At 39.1% G+C, this 16,031-nt stretch overlaps 1 protein-coding gene across 2 annotated transcripts in view; it reads right to left on the bottom strand.

Annotated features, from left to right (window-relative positions):
• STAC (SH3 and cysteine rich domain) overlaps window positions 1-15,631 on the bottom strand; it is a 161,266-nt gene extending 145,635 nt beyond the window's left edge. Inside the window, exon 1 of one of the 2 annotated variants that reach the window (XM_017956025.2) lies at window positions 15,376-15,631. In XM_017956025.2, coding sequence (XP_017811514.1) covers window positions 15,376-15,486 — 111 coding nt within the window. In that variant the 5' untranslated portion in view covers window positions 15,487-15,631. The remainder of the gene's footprint in view (window positions 1-15,375) is intronic. The other variant, XM_031663860.1, reaches the window with a different exon arrangement.
• Between the last annotated feature and the right edge of the window lie 400 nt (window positions 15,632-16,031).

The raw sequence follows: 16,031 nt of genomic DNA, 5'->3' as shown, positions 1-16,031 counted from the left end.
CCATGCCAGTTCATCTTTCACTTCACTACTACAACATTAGTGACTTCTCTCATCCTCACCTTTCAAATCTAAATCCCTGTGCCCAGCTTCCAAGACCTTCATCTGACCTCTTCAACTTTCTTGTCTGCAATTTCGCAGTATGCAATTTCAGTCAAGCCAATTACATTGTTTCTATCTTTGGAAGGTTATCCATAAGATTAAGTTCACATCCCATCTTTTTGAAGGTTACTGTGACTGCTACCAACTTACCTTTGCACAGGGCTTCTTGGACCATAAAATATTTTGAGATATATATATCTCTCTTTGGATTCTCCTACTAACCTTTTAAAAGTCATTACTAAACATTTACAAGTAAGTTTTCCTATTAAAACATGACTTTTATGCGACCAGCACATTACTGAGATTAAATCCATCTAATTTAAATTGCCACCTTTGTTGTCACTTAGGCTAGGGAGTCACTACCCTATTTGGCATCTTACTAGTTGGGGGGACCTTTTCCGTGTACAGTGATGGGACTTTCGTGACCTTTACTCTCACTATGCAATAGAGGGTTTCATGCAGTTGATTTGACATGTCAAAATTGGGAAAACTGTTACTTTTTTTTTTTTAAAGATATCTCTTTTTTGTGTCCCTCAGTACTTAGCAGATGTTCATTTGGTGGAAATTCTTATTACTTACATGAATGAGTTTGAATTTAGTGGCAAGGAAGAAAAAAACTCAAACTATTGTTTTTAAAGAAGAAAACTTGCAAAGTACATAAGTATTTTTTAAAAATCAATTGAACAGAAAGGAATGCATGCTGTTTTTGAATGACTTAGACATGCTTTTTATTCACTGACTAGTATTCACTTTTTTACAACTTGTATCAAAACAAATGATCTTTGTTTTTGTCACAGGCAAAAACAGGTTGACACTGGTGGGTTGGCTTTATTAATTTTTTTTCTATTAGGTTTTCTTTAATAATGTTACATTTCTAAATTATAGCATATGTTTTAATTAATTCTGAAATCAGTTACTTCATTTGTTAATTTATCCCTTGTATCATGAATATTGTTTTTTAAATGTTCTATACAAATTTGCATCACTTTTTTTCTTACAGCTTTTGCAGTTAATATATTCTAAACTTGAAAATGTGGTATCAATCAGTAATGGAAGTATCACTGGAGGATTTATTTAACTTTGTATTTCTTAATTTTAGTCCTAGCTACTAAAGTATGTAAGCCTTAAAGTTTAAAATGTTTTTCTTAAATTAGCTGTATACACATACATTTTCATTTACTTTGTGAAATGCGAGGAGATAGTCCATTGTGCTTTTGTTTTTTTCTTTAATTTCCATATTCTGAAGCAGTGCAGATATAGGGTATGCTAATCAAGTGAGCAAGGTGGAATATGTACAATATAAGGAGAAGCTGTATAAATCACAGTATAAAATTATGAAGTTTGGTAACTGTAAAATGTACTGTATTTATATGTAACTCTCATTCTAAAAGTTGCCACAAAAGCTGAATTGGAAGCTTCATGTCTGCATGAAATTTCCTATATTTTTAATGTGTATGATGAAATTAATTTTTCTTGAATATTAAAGTCTGCCAATTGCTACGAAACGATAAAAAAAAAAATAAATAAAAGTCATTACTGAGTTATCTCTCTCCTTCACACCTCACAGTATACATTCATAGGAACTCTTGTTGATTTTATTTCTAAAATATAATGCAAATATATTCCTTTTTTTTTTTTTTTTTTTTTTTGACAGAGTTTCACTCTGTTGCCCAGGCCAGAGTGTAGTGGCACGATCTCAGCTCACTGCAACCTCCACCTCTCGGGTTCAAGCAATTCTCCTGCCTCAGCCTTCTGAGTAGCTTGGACTACAGGGGTGCACCACCGCACCTGGCTAATTTTTGTATTTTTAGTAGATACAGAGTTTTGCCGTGTTGGCCAGGCTGGTCTCTAACTCCTGACCTCAGGTGATCCACACACCTCAGCCTCCCAAAGTGCTGGGATTACAGGTGTGAGCCACCGTGCTGGGCCTATATCACTTCTTAAATTGTCCGCTATGTGCTACCAGATTCTCCCTAATCTGGACTACCATAGCATTCTAACTGGCCTCCTTACTTTTACACTTGCTATGCTGCAGTCCCACTGCATACAGCAGCCACAATAATCTTTGTAAAATGTGAGTAATGTACTGTCCAGATCCTCCTCCTCCCTGGATTTCTCCAGTGGTTTTCTTTCAAACTTGGATAAAAATCTAAATTCCTTAGCATGGACAATGAAGTCCATAAGACCAAGCCAGCACTGTCCACTGGAGCCTGTGCAATCATGAAAATGTTCTCTAATCTTTGGTGTTTAATACAGTAGCCACTAGCCACATGTGCTTACCAAGGGCTTGAAATATGGCTAGTGTTACTGAGAAACTGATTTTTAAATTTCAATTAATTTAAATATAAACTTAACTAGCCACATGTGGTTAATGGCTACCATACTGGACAAGGAAGATGCAGCCACTGGACTCACCTCTCTGTAGGTGAGTTTAGGTGTCTGCACTCACCTCCTGTTATGTTTCCTGTTGTTTACTCAACAATAAGCACCCAAGATTTCTCGCTGCTCTTCACAAATGCAAGCTTGTTCCACCTCTGGGGCTTTGCTCAGATCTCCCCACCCCCTGGCTTCTCTTCCTTTAGATCTTCACACAACTCATGCCCTTACTCCATTCTTATTTCCGAAACAAAAGTTACTTGTTCACAGAATCCTTTTCTGGTCACTGTCTTAGAGAGTTTGAGCTATTGTAATAAGGATACCACAGACTGGGTGGTTTAAGCAATAAACATTTATTTCTCCCAGCTCTGGAAGCTGGAAGTCTGAGATCAGGGTGCCAGTATGATCAATTTCCTGCTGAGGGCCTTCCTCCTGGTTCACAGATGGCTGCTTTCTTGCTACATGCTCACATGAGGGAGAGCAGAGAGAAGAAGGAAGCCCTCTCTTGTCTGTTTTTATAAGGCCACTAATTACATCATGAAGCTTTCACCATCATAACCTAATTATCTCCCAAAGGCCGACGTCCAAATACTATCATATTGGAGATTAGGGTTTCAGTATAAATTTGGACTGCACACATATTCAGCCCATAGCAGTCAGTCTATGTAAAATAGCTCCCTATGCTACCCTATTCCACAAGTACTCTTCTATTTAGCTTTATCACTGCCTAAAATAATTTTTTTTTTTACCTTGTTTATCATCTGTCTTCTCTACTTTCTCCAGAAGTACAGGTTCAGAGTAGGTGGAAAATGAGCTTTAGGTAGATTGAATTTTCTAGGTGAGGCTGGGGATACAGGAGCAAGGGAGTTGAGGGTGTTTGCAAAGAAGTAATTACAATGAAGGAAAAGTAGAATCTAAGAACCTAAAATGGGTGAGGAATACTGAAAGGAGGGTAAATTCACTGATTTAATGGATGTGATGCTCTGGTGTGGCTGAAATACTATTGGAACAGAAAGGCTAAAGAGAATTATATGGTGGCCATACAGTGGCAAGCTGGAAAGGGAGATTCTAGAGAGGGCATAACGCTTGTTTGAATGAAGTCTTGGGAATGCTCATGGAAGTGGGTGGCCAATATGGAAGAGGGTAGAAGACAAGATCGTAGGAGGAGAAGAGCTTAAGGACTCAGGAGGTCAGGGTATTTGGAAGAGTCATCTTCAGTGTGTGAAAATCATAAAGGATTATGTACAACAGGAGTAGTGCTGGAGTGAATTAGAGTAGGCCTGGCTCTAGCAGACGAGACCTCCCTGGGGTTGGGAGGTGACTGCTGATGACAGCAGAAAATGGGAGAATCTGACAGCATAGATTTTAAAGCTGTGAGTTTTAAGGGAAAAGAGACAATAAACAGGAAGCAGCAGTAAGGCTGCCTCCCTGGTCACCAGGCGTGATGAAGGAAAAAACAACCATTACCTGAAAGTTCTGCAGGGGCCAGGCATGGGGCTCATGACTGTAATTCCAGCACTTTGGGAGGCTGAGCTGAGAGCATTGCTTGAGCCTAAGAGTTCAAGACTAGGCTGGGCAACATAGGGAGACCTCATCTCTACCAAATAAATAAATAAATACATACATACATACATACATACATAAGTAAATAAATAAGTAAGTAAATAAATAAATGAAAATTAGCTGGGCATGATTGTATGTGCCTGTAGTCCCAACTACTTGGGAGGCTGAAGTGGGAGGACTGCTTGAGCCTGGGAGGCTGAGGCTGCAGTGAGCCATAACTGTACCACTGCACTCCAGCCTAGGTAGCACAACAAGACCCTGTCTCAAAAAGAGAAAGGAAAGGACTAGATATTAGCATAAGAAGTGAAGGACACATTCGAGAGGAAGTTGAGGATAAAGAGGATTTTGCTAAAAGTGAATTCTAGAGTAGAGTGGAGGGTATTGACCTCTAGGGAGGTTGGACGATGGGCTGGATTAGCAGACGTGCAGATCTGTTCAGAGAGGAAACTGTGAGAGGAAGGCGCCTTGCAGCCTTGTGCTTCTAGTGATTGACATCACTGGGAAAGTGGTGTGATGGGAATCTTTTCCAAGGTCTCCAAGTCACCTTGTTCTGATAAAACAGAGTGTTGGAGGGGAGGGGAGGGAATGTGGGATCTTATCAAGGCATAAAGAACTCTGGTGCTGCTTTTCACTCCCCTGGTATCAGTTTGGAGGGCAAGGGAGCAGTGGCATTCCTGGGAGCCCCAGGGTGTTCTGAGTCTTCCTTCTTTATTCCTTTCTTCAAGTCTGACCTCAATCCTTCATTCTGTGGTCACAGTTGCTTCCAGACCTGAGGAAAACATGCTGACTGAAACTTCAGTTATGAGGACCTTAGAAACAGACAACAGGTGCATGTTTCATTTTCAGACAAATGAAGCACGCTCTGGGAGCTGCAAGACATCTTGTCTTCTCTCTACCTGCTGCCAAACAGCCTCCTCCCTGCTCAGGCCACCCCCGTCAGGCTCATCAAGGGCTTGTGGTTTTCTGGCTTGGTGGACTCCGTGGATGATGCTTCTCTATGGAGGAGCTCATCAGAAGAAGAGCACATAAGAAAAAACAAATTAACAACAAAAAGAGCACATAAGAAGAAAAGGGGTGACAGCTGAGTCAAGAATGATAAATTCCATTGAGGGTAGGTTGAATTTAAGATGTGGGCATCAACAGAGACTGTCCAAAGGGCAGCAGGATGTATTGGTCTGGCACTCACTAGAGTGATGTCTGGGTTGGATGCAGATTTGGGAGTTTTCAGCTGGTGGATGAAATAAGAAGAAGTAAGATTTAGCCCAGAGAGATTATGAAGGATGAGAAGGGCTGGGGGTGAAAAACAGAATGCTGGGGAAGAACAGCATTTTAAAGATGGGCAGAGGACAGATTGCCAATGGGATCAAAGAGCAACTTCTATAGCAGTAAGAGGAAAACCAAGAATGAGTGAAAGATTGAAAGAGGGAGCAAGGGATCCTTTCTTTTGGTAAAGTGGAGATGTGAACACTCGTGCTTAACGCTTCTGATTTCAAATCCAGATCTAAGGAATCAGTGTTAGACAGAAATAGAGAAGTATAAAAGATGGTACGAACAAGATGGAATCCATGGGAATCCTGCCAGAGAGAGGGAAGATGGGACAAGACTGAAGGAAGGTACCAGTGCTGTCCTCTATAACCCATCTGGAGATGTTATGAAGATTTAAGTAAAATGGATAATTTTCTCATAAAATACAAGTTAACAAATCTGACTCAAGCCAATTTAGGAAAAAAAGAACGGAATTTAATAATGGAAAATAATATTTCCAAATTTTGTTTTAAGACAGGTAGTAGGTTTAGATATTATTGGCATTTTTAAAAAACATTCAAAGAGAATATTATTTCTGGGTTCTATAAAATGTTACACACATAAAAATACAAAAACAAAACAAAAACATTCATGGACATGTTCCCAATTCATCTTCTGAAACTTGGCATAGCATTAAACATAAAATCTGACCAAGAACACAAAAGTGACAGTTATCGAACAATCTCTCTTATGTATGTGGAGGTAAAAATAATAAAGCATTGGCAATCAAAACTCAGAAATTTATTAAAATAAAATCCCCATGGCCAAGTAGGACTTGTTCCAGGATTGTAATAAGAGTTTAATATTAGGATATCTATTAATATAATCCATCAGATAAAGAGGCCAAAGGACAAAAAAAAAAAAAAAAAAAAAAGGAAAAGAAAAAGAAAAAGAAAAATCACATGATTACCTCCATACTTGCCAAAAAGTCATCTGAAACAATTCCACATCTACTCCTGATGGAAATTCTTAGTAAGCTAGGAACACTACCTATCTTTAAAATGAGAAAGACTGCTTTAGTTTAATTGTGAATATGAGTGGGATGTTTGGAATTTGTGTAGAAGGGGATCTTAAGGAATGACTTAGTTAGAAATGGATTTGTCTTTAAGTTGAATTTGCAGGGCATCACATGATTTTTCTCAGGCTGTATAAGTACTTTTGGTGGCTTCTAGAGTGGCTAGTGTTTATAGGACAACTAAGGCCACCTGTCAGCCCAATACTGTACAATATTACATGTATAGTAAAACATTAGTGGCATTTAAAGTTAAGTCATGTGCCAGCCTGGTATCTCTCTAATATTTACCATAGTTTTGGAAGTTCTCCAGCAATAAACCCCTGTCCCTACACACTGCACTCCCTTTCCCCCCCTAAATGAAAGAGAATTATAGTTACAGAGGCAAAATTGTTATTTCATATATTATGATAATATGAATATAATAGCTATCATTTACTTGCTATATGCCTGGCTCTGTGTTAAGCACTTTACATACACTAATTGACTTGAATGGCAATGCTGCAGAGGACATTATTATGCTCACTTTATGGAAAGTACAGTGAATCTCTGGAAAGCGAGGGACAGGAAAGCTTGTTAAGTGGCATCTCAAAGTGGCACAATGGGATTTGAACATGACTGTGTCTGTGCCCATGCTCTGAACCAGTAAGCAACACTGTATTTCTTTATTAACAGATAAGAAATGGAATATAAATGATTTTAGATTATAAAATTAATATAAGAATGAATTTCTTATGTGCCAGCTATCACCAGTCAAAAAATATAAAAATGGTAATTCATAATAGTAAGTCAAGAGTATAAAATACTGTGCGCTATGTTCTTAATGTTTGTGTCCCACTGAAATTCATTTGTTGAAACTTAATCCACCAGTGTGACGGTGTTAAAGGTGAGGCCTTTAGGAGGTTATTAGGACATGAGGGCAGAGCCTACATGAGTCGGATTAGTGTCCTTATAAAGAGGTCTCATCTCAGAGAACTACCTTGCACCTTCCACCATGGGACAACACAGCTACAGGATTCCATCTATAAACCAGGAAACAGGCCCTCTGCCGATGCCTTGGTCTTGGATTTTCCAGCTTCTAGAACTGTGACAAATACATTTTTGTTGTTTATAAACCCAGTTTATGACATTTTGTTTTAGCAGCCTGAATGGACCGAGATACTTGGAAAATAGCTAACAAAGAATTTGGGCAAGAAATATTTGAAGGCAATTCCAAGCATTTATGAGAGGCATAAAAGACAGGTGTTTCAATAACTAGAGATATACTATGATTTTGGATAAGAAATCTCATTATTGTAAAGATTTCACTGAAATAATATCAGGAGTTTCATGAAATAATATCAGGAGTAATTTGAAATTACTTTCAAAATATTGTTTTCATAATTTGGTAGAAAATGAAAAGTTGAGTGCAGATAAATATAGAACTTCCAAGAGGGTACTTGTATTATTAATTATCAAACTCTATTACTAAGCTACAATAATTAAAACACGTAATAGTCATGCAAGAGTACAGTATAGTAATAAGTGCAAAAATAAAGTTACAAAACACTAGAATATGACAGATAACTCTAAAAGAGAATCTACTACATATTACCACTTATTACATAATAAACATAAAATTTCAAATCCGTGAAAAAAGAATACATTATTCAACAAATGGTTTTAGAAATATCGATTCATCATTTGGAAAAAATAGATTTATTCATACTACATAATGATATAAATTCCAGATGGATGAAAATGATAAAAGCAAAAAGTACATATTGAGGATCTAGAGAAAGATACAGGTTATTTTATTTTTCTGTTCTCAAGGTTGGAAGTACTTTCTAAATATAATTGAAAAGAATAAAACACAGCTAAGTAAATTTGAGACATTTAAAACCATAAAAAAAGAAACTTCTACATTGAAAATGTGATAAAATTGAAAAACAGATTTCAATCCGGGAAAATGTTAGCAATGTATATGAAAGGTTGATTTTAATATTTATAAAAATTTTTTAAAAAACCAATAAGAAATGAATAAACAGTATTAAAATGGACAAGGACATGAACAGATAATTCACATACCAAAAAGACAAGTAAAAAAAAAGCATGAAAAATAACCCTTTCAATGAATAAATGTAAGTAAAACAATAATAAAATTCAATAATTCTGCGTCATTCAAATTTGCTGGTTAAAAACCTTTAATACTACAATCCGACAACAAAAACCAAACAATCTAATTTTAAAATGGATGAAGGCCTTGACTAGATATTTTTCCAAAGAAGATATGCAAATGACCTATAAGCACATAAAAACATGCTCTACATCACTAAACATGAGATACCATCTTGTACCCATCAGGATCAACAAAGCCCAGAGAATAACAAGTGTTGGTGAGGATGTGGAGAAACTGGAATCCTTGTGCATTACTCGTCAGAATCCAAAACTGTGTGACCGCTCTGGAAAATAGGATGGCAATTTCTCAAAAAATTAAACATAGAATCACCAGATGATCCAGCAACTGCACTTCTGGTTATATACCCATAAGAAATGAAAGAGGGGACTCCAACAAGTATTTGCACACCCACTTCACAGTAGCATTATTCAGAGTAGCCAAAAGGCAGAAGCAGCCCAAGTATTCACTGATGTATCAGTGGCTAAACAAAATGTAGTATATACATACAATGGGATATTATTCTGCCTTAAAAAAGAAGGGAATTCTGATACATGCCACAACATAGATGAGCTGTGAAGACATTATGTTAAGTGAAATAATCACAAAAGGACAAATATATGATTTCTCTTATATGGTAAACCCAGAATAGTCAAATTCATATAGACAAAAAGCAAAATGGTGGTTGCCAGAGACTGGTGAAAAAGGGGGATGGAGAATTAGTAATTAGTGTTGAATGGGTACAGAGTTACAGTTGGAGATGATAAGGATGCTCTGGAGATGAATAGTGGTTATGGCTGCACAACAATGTGAAGATACTTAATGCTGTAGAATTGTACACTTAAATATGGTTAAAATGGTAAACTGTATGTTATGCATATTTTACCACAGTCAAGAAAAACCTAGGTTAGTGTTGATGTCTGCATGGAGTGGGATCTAAGAAAGAAGGAAAAAATGAACTAGAAACAAAATTCTTACCAACTCAGGTTGATGAAAAAGAAATCTTAGTTTAGACTTCAGGTGGACAAAAATGAATAAGTACACAAAATATTCATCTTGGAATTCCTAGTCATGGATCTGCCCTCGCATAGATGTGAGGCTTGAATTTAGACAACAAAAGTTGGTTTGGTAAACCCCAAACTGAAAAAGTAACAAAATTTGGTTCCTGCCAATGATGTCCTAGGGGACTTGACAAAAGCAAGTACTTTGGAGTAAGAACATGCCCATTCTCTCCACATGGATTTATAGATTCAATGCAGTTCCATTCAGAATCCCAGCAGGCGTTTTTGTGCAAATTGATCAGGTGATTCCAAAGCACACGTGGAAATGCAAGGAGTCAAAAATAACTCAAATCTGTTTTGCAAAAGAAGAGCAAAGTTCCAGGGCTTATGCTACGAGATATCAAGACCTTTTAAATAAACTCATTACATTTAAGACAGTGCTGTACTGGTAGAAAGATAGACAAAGAGGCCAATGGGCAGAATAGAAACTTCCACATATACAGTCAAATTATTTATGGATACCAAAAGTGGTACAGTCAAAATGAATCTTGACCCCTACCTCACACCATACCAAAAAAAGCAATTCCAAATGAATTGTAAATCCACCTGTGAAAGGTAAATAATAATAACAATTCTAGAAAATAATAATAGGAGAATATCTATATGACTTTGGAATAGGCCAAGATTTTATAAGCACTACACAAAAAAGCACAACCATATGAGAGAAAATGTAAAAATTAGACTACATTAAATTAGGAATTTCTGTGAAGAAGAAAAAAGGTAAGCCTTTTTTTTTCAGTGTAGAAGAGAATATCTGCAATACATTTTTCTCTCAACTTTCTCATATCCAGAATATGAGAAGAACGCCTACAAATTAGTAAGAAACAAATAACCGAATAGAAAAATGGGCAAAAGACTTGAACAACTACACAAGAAAATATCAAATGCCAATAAACATATAAAAACTGCTAAGCTCATCAGTCATTGGGGAAATACAAGTGAAAACCACACTGCAATATCATTAATTGTGTATTAGATGGCCAAAATGAGAAAGACAATATGAAACGATGGTAGCACAAAGAGTGGATTGAAGTCTTATACATTGCTGGCAGGAATATGAATTGGTACAGCCATTTTGAAAAATATGTTAAAGCTGAACATGTGGATACCCTATAACCCAGAAATGCCACTTCTAGGTATACACCCAATAGAAGAGCTTCATATGTGCCACAAAGAATATATAAGGAATGTTCATAGCAGTATGGCTTATGGCAGCCCGAAACAAGAAACAATCCAAATGTCCATCATCAGTACAGTAGGTAAATAAATTGTGTTCCATTCATACAATGGAATGTTATATGGTAATTATTTAAGAGTATGGGAAGACGTATAACACTAGGTGGAAGAAAAAGCAAAATTTGCATTTATGCATACACTATTCTAATTCTGTTTTCAGTGGGATCTGCATAGAAAATACTGATGCTTGAGATCTCTCTCAGAGATTTCAACTTAGTGGTTCTAGCCTATGGACTGGGTTCCTTTGGTGATTCAATGCAAAGCCAAGGTCTTGTTTTCTTTCATCTTCTTCCCTGAGTAGAAGTTAAATTCCTTATTAATAATAGCTTCACAAATATGTATGAGATATGCTGGGCACAAAGCAGGCGCTCAATAAATAATTGCTGATAGATGGACATAGAAACCTTTCTGGGAGATTCAGGCCATGTCTTCATGGTTAGAGATTTCTTTTTCATAGGTTGGATTGTGGTACAGGTTCAGAAAGAACCCTCCAGGAATGAGGGTCACTTTGGTCCATGGCTCCACTAGGGCACTGGGTGGCTTATATCACCATTTCAAAATCTAAGTCACGTGCTGGTGAGTCTATGGCTTATCTTCTTAGGGATGTAAAATAGCTGAAGTGAAGTCTCACTGTAGTCAGTTAGCATAACTAAAAGCCCAAAGAGGTAAACTCAGTTACATTACAGTAATGTCAGCTGTGGTTATTGAAATTATTCCAATGATGACATTTGGGGTGGCTGGTGGTAGCAGTCATCTGATTTGAAATAAATAGAGAAAATAAATAATGGTTTAGGTTTGTGTATGCTTACAATAAACATATTAGGTGTATTACGTATTCTTAGGCCTTACAAAAACCACACCAATTAGGTATTAGTAGCCCCATCAGCATCTAATGAGGGGGATGAGGAAGCTGAGGCTTTGAGGTGATAGGCAGGTTCACAGAGGTGTCAAGCTCAAAGCCTATAATTCCTCACTACCATCAAAATGTTACCTTGTGTCATATAAGTGATGACAAAGAGATTTACACCAAACCTTCACATTAGACACTAGCAAGCTTTCTATGTTGTCAATAAGTCAGTAGGAGAAAAGATGTTCATTGAAATAAGCGATAATGGGACTTGGAAATTTTTGTTTATATTCAATGGTCTGTCAAGCCCTTAGAAAATAATTAGGCTGTGATCTTTCTGAAATAGTTAGTGGGAAGATAGAGGGGTATGATATATCAGTGGCTTTCAAACTTACTCAACTCAACTAATTTCATAAAGAAGAAAACCCACAATTACATTAAACTATATTATGACTTGTGCTTACAGGAATTTGCTCCAAGGAAACTGTACTGGGATACCAATGGGGATGGACTGGGGATCGTACAATGAAATCAGAACCCTAAGATGGGGTTCATAGATAAGGGTATTGCCAGTAACTATCTGTGTGATCTCAAGCAAGTCATTGCCCCTCTTTGGGCCTCAATTTCCTCAAGAAAAAGAGAAAGGACATTAAAATAACCTTTGAAGCTATAGACCCTTCGTGAAGCTATGAATTCTTTCCCTAGATGATGCACATAAGCATGTACACGAACAACTTTGAACGCTGGTTCAGGTTATTCACAGATTTTCCAAAGACTATTTGTGAGCTTCCAAAGAACATAGTGGCCCTGAGTTTAAAACACCTGAAATATGTGCTAATTGGGATTATAGTCATATTTATAAAAATAACCCTCACCTTTGAGAGATGCAACCTGATAGCATATTTACGGGTGACATTATTTCATGTCTGGAATTTGCTTTAAAATGATCCAGTGTGTGTGTGGTGGTGGTGGTGGTAGTGGTGGTAATACATAAAACAATACTGTCCATGAATTGATTGTGAAGCCACATGATTAGGTCCATGACAGTTCTTTATACTGTTTTCTCTACTTTTGTGTATATTAAAATTTTCCATAATAAAATCAATTTTCACAATGAAAATGATCTAACCTTTCTTGGCTTCTACTTCCCTATCCATAAAATAGAAATATTAACAGAATCTTCTATTGTGAAGATTAAGGTTGTACCTGACTTACAGTAAACATTCAGTAGATGCTCACTATTGTTCTCTCAACTATGTAAATATATAAACAGATTTAAAAAGACATAAGATATAGATCAAAATATTATTAGTAGATGCTTCTGTATGGTAAACCAAGAGCTGATTTATTTTTCTTTTCATCATGTATGTCTGGACTGTTCAAATATCTACAAAGAGTATTTGTTACTCTTATAATAAGACAAAAAACCCTAAATCTTTTAAAAAAGTAATTTTCGAAGTCTTCCTTGAGAGAGTTTAATGCCCAAAGGGGCCTGAACCATGCTTGTCCCACAAGATATTTTACAAACAAGACGACTTCATGGAAGAGTAAGACGGAATTTCTTATTACCGTCTTGTTCACATTTTCCTCACCAAGCTCTCACGCTCTGGGTCAAAGATCCTTGTAAACGCCAGTAAGCTTTAAGCTAGGTCTTCCTAGGATAGAATGAATTGAGCCTTCCTCTTCTCCAGTTGCATGCCATCTTACTGCCTTACCTTACCACAACCATACTAGCAGTTTAGCCTTTTTTTTTTTAAGGGGCATGCATCTCTTTGAGAATATTATGAATGCTATGCCAAGAAAAATTCACATTTAGGCATACGATATTGCATTCTATTTCCTAGGGTTCATGGGCCCCCATAGTTCATCTCCACTAATTAAGTTTTCTGAGGCCATGACATCAAATTTAGGAATGTAGAAACACATATCCAGTGTATAGAACACTTTGAGAAAAACTAATTTGTACAAAACTGTAAGCCAGATAAATTGGTGGATAATTATGGGCATTACATACGTGGTTTTTGCTCTGCCAAATAATTTCCATTAGGACATCTATAAATAGCAAATCCATATAATGCATTTGAACCATACCACTGTTTGCCCAAATGCTAAGCCCTTTCCACAACACACCTACTGCAGAGCAACAGGCCAATTCAAAAAGTTCAATACTAGTTTTACTCTTGAGTTTAGCTACATTCATTTACAGAATTCTAGCTTTCCTCTAAAATGGCCACTAACCTATATCACTTTGGGGACTGATGTTCAATGGGAGGCAATGATACCCAGAAACTTTTTGACTAAGGAGAGGTAGTGCATGTGTATGGGTTATCAGATTGCTTTGGAATGGATCATTTGAGATGAGATGGAGTCCATTTCTTTATTTCAGGAAGGAAAAGGATAAACATGATTGAGTCCTTACAGTATACTAGGTGGACATTAGAGCATCTCATGTACTCCTCACAATGACTCTGGAAGGTGGGGGCTTTTTCCCTAGTTTCCAACTGAGTTTTAAAAAAGTTAACACATATACCCCAGGTCTGGCAGCCAGTAATTAACAGAAAAAAAAATAAATAAATAAGAGGCAAAGCTTTCGGGCTTAGATTACTATCATTGCTGGTTAACTTCAGGGAGCTGGGAAATGTACAGTGCCTAGGATCACACCAAATCCAGACAGCCACTCAGGCTGTGATTTTCATCCTCCTGATTGTATCAATGGCTTCCAGGGATGCGTGTGAAGGGAGACAGGATCGCACTTTTCCTTGCCCCATCTGGCCTGTCCCTATCCTACAAACTGGCAACCCCTTTCCTTTGCTGGTATACACGGACTGCCTCGCATTCCCCAAATGCCTGGGGATCGCACAATGAAATCAGAATAAAGAGCCAGGAACTCTACATTTAAAAGAATCCACGTAACTGCAAACTCCATCTTAGGATTTCCACCACCAGCTGAGTTGCCATTTGGCATTGCACTGCCAGCAGCCACATTTTACTCTATCCTCCTCCAAGATTTTCAAACATGTGCCTGGCACCCACGAGAGTTTCAGAGGAAGTGTAACGGTGACAGGAGAAGTGCTGCGGGTTTGGTTTTGTGTATACGTGTTAGCGTAACTTTCATAAAAGCAAGTGTAAGTTCTTAGAGTATTAACTTTCATAAGAGGAACATCAACTTTCAGACAAACGCAGGCAAACCCTTTTTCTTTTTCTTTCTTTTTCTTTTCTAGTGAGTGGTACCTGAAGGTAGGGGTGATCCCTGTTATGCAAAAGGTCTCTGAGACCCTTGGGATACATACATGCTTTTCTAGCCCAGTACTCAAGCTTTTCTGGAAGAGTATCCCTCGGCTGTCTCCATCCCTCAGCCTTCAAAAGCCACCTACTACCCACCTACACGTGCTTTGGACACAAGCAGGTTCAAAGCACAAAGCAACCAAGCCACCACCCCGCAAGAAATCGATCTCCGAACCCGGAGTCACCATGAATTGCGCGTGTGGATGTGTGGGCGAGAAGGCTGGGTCCACAGGGATGTGGTCCAGCATCGTGAGCAGCGGGTCCTACCAGACGTTCAAATCTCAGCGGGTCCTGCCGGACGTTCAAGTCCTCCAGCCCTGGGCGAACTAGCAAGTTTCAGACCCCCACGCCCGTGCTAGATCGGAGGAGAGACAAAGCTGGACCGAGAGGAGAGGAGAGTGAGTTTGTGTTCTCTTGGGGCAAGTGTGCTCGGTACCTTGGATTCCTGGCTGCTGGTGGATGCAGGAGAGGGCGGTTGCTCGGCGCCCGCCGCCTCCTTGGGCAGCCCGTCCACGTCGTCCTCGCGGGGGCAGCTCGGAGGGATCATCGTGGCCGCGCGGGAACGGTGTTGGGCTCCCGGAGGAACAGCGAGGCTGCTGTCCTCCTGCCCGCCGCGCGCCAGGCTGCTCAGCTCCGGGTCCCGGGGACTCCCATCCTCGCCGAGGCGCCGACGTGCCCTCCTCCAGCCTCGCCCCCTCTCCCGCCCGGCCCTGCCCACCTCCCCGGCACTTCCGCCGGCGTGGAGGAGAGTGCGCCCTGCCCCACCCCGCCCCGCCGCGCCCGCGGCCACCTCGCCGGCGACCTCGCAGTCGTGACTGCCACTCGGCAGCGGGCGAGCGGGCTTCAGCTCGCCCACAGGAGGAGGAAGGAGGCGGGGAGGCAGCTCCGGGGCGGGGCTGCGCGGTCAACGCCTGGAGTAGTGAGGGCAGGCAGGGGGCAGCGCCCTGGAGAGGGCTGCGGGAAGGCTGGGCGCGCGCCGGCACAGAGTGCGGGTGATTCTGTAGAGAGGATGCTGAAAATTCAGACCCAAACCCCAAAGAATAGAAAATCTTTGATTTTCTATTTTGATTTCTGGAATGATATAGCCAGAAA

This window comes from Papio anubis, chromosome 2 (genome assembly GCF_008728515.1).
Source record: "Papio anubis isolate 15944 chromosome 2, Panubis1.0, whole genome shotgun sequence".
Lineage (NCBI taxonomy): Eukaryota > Metazoa > Chordata > Mammalia > Primates > Cercopithecidae > Papio > Papio anubis.
The sequence above is the reverse complement of the archived record's forward strand: the minus strand, read 5'-3'. Positions and strand labels throughout refer to the sequence as shown.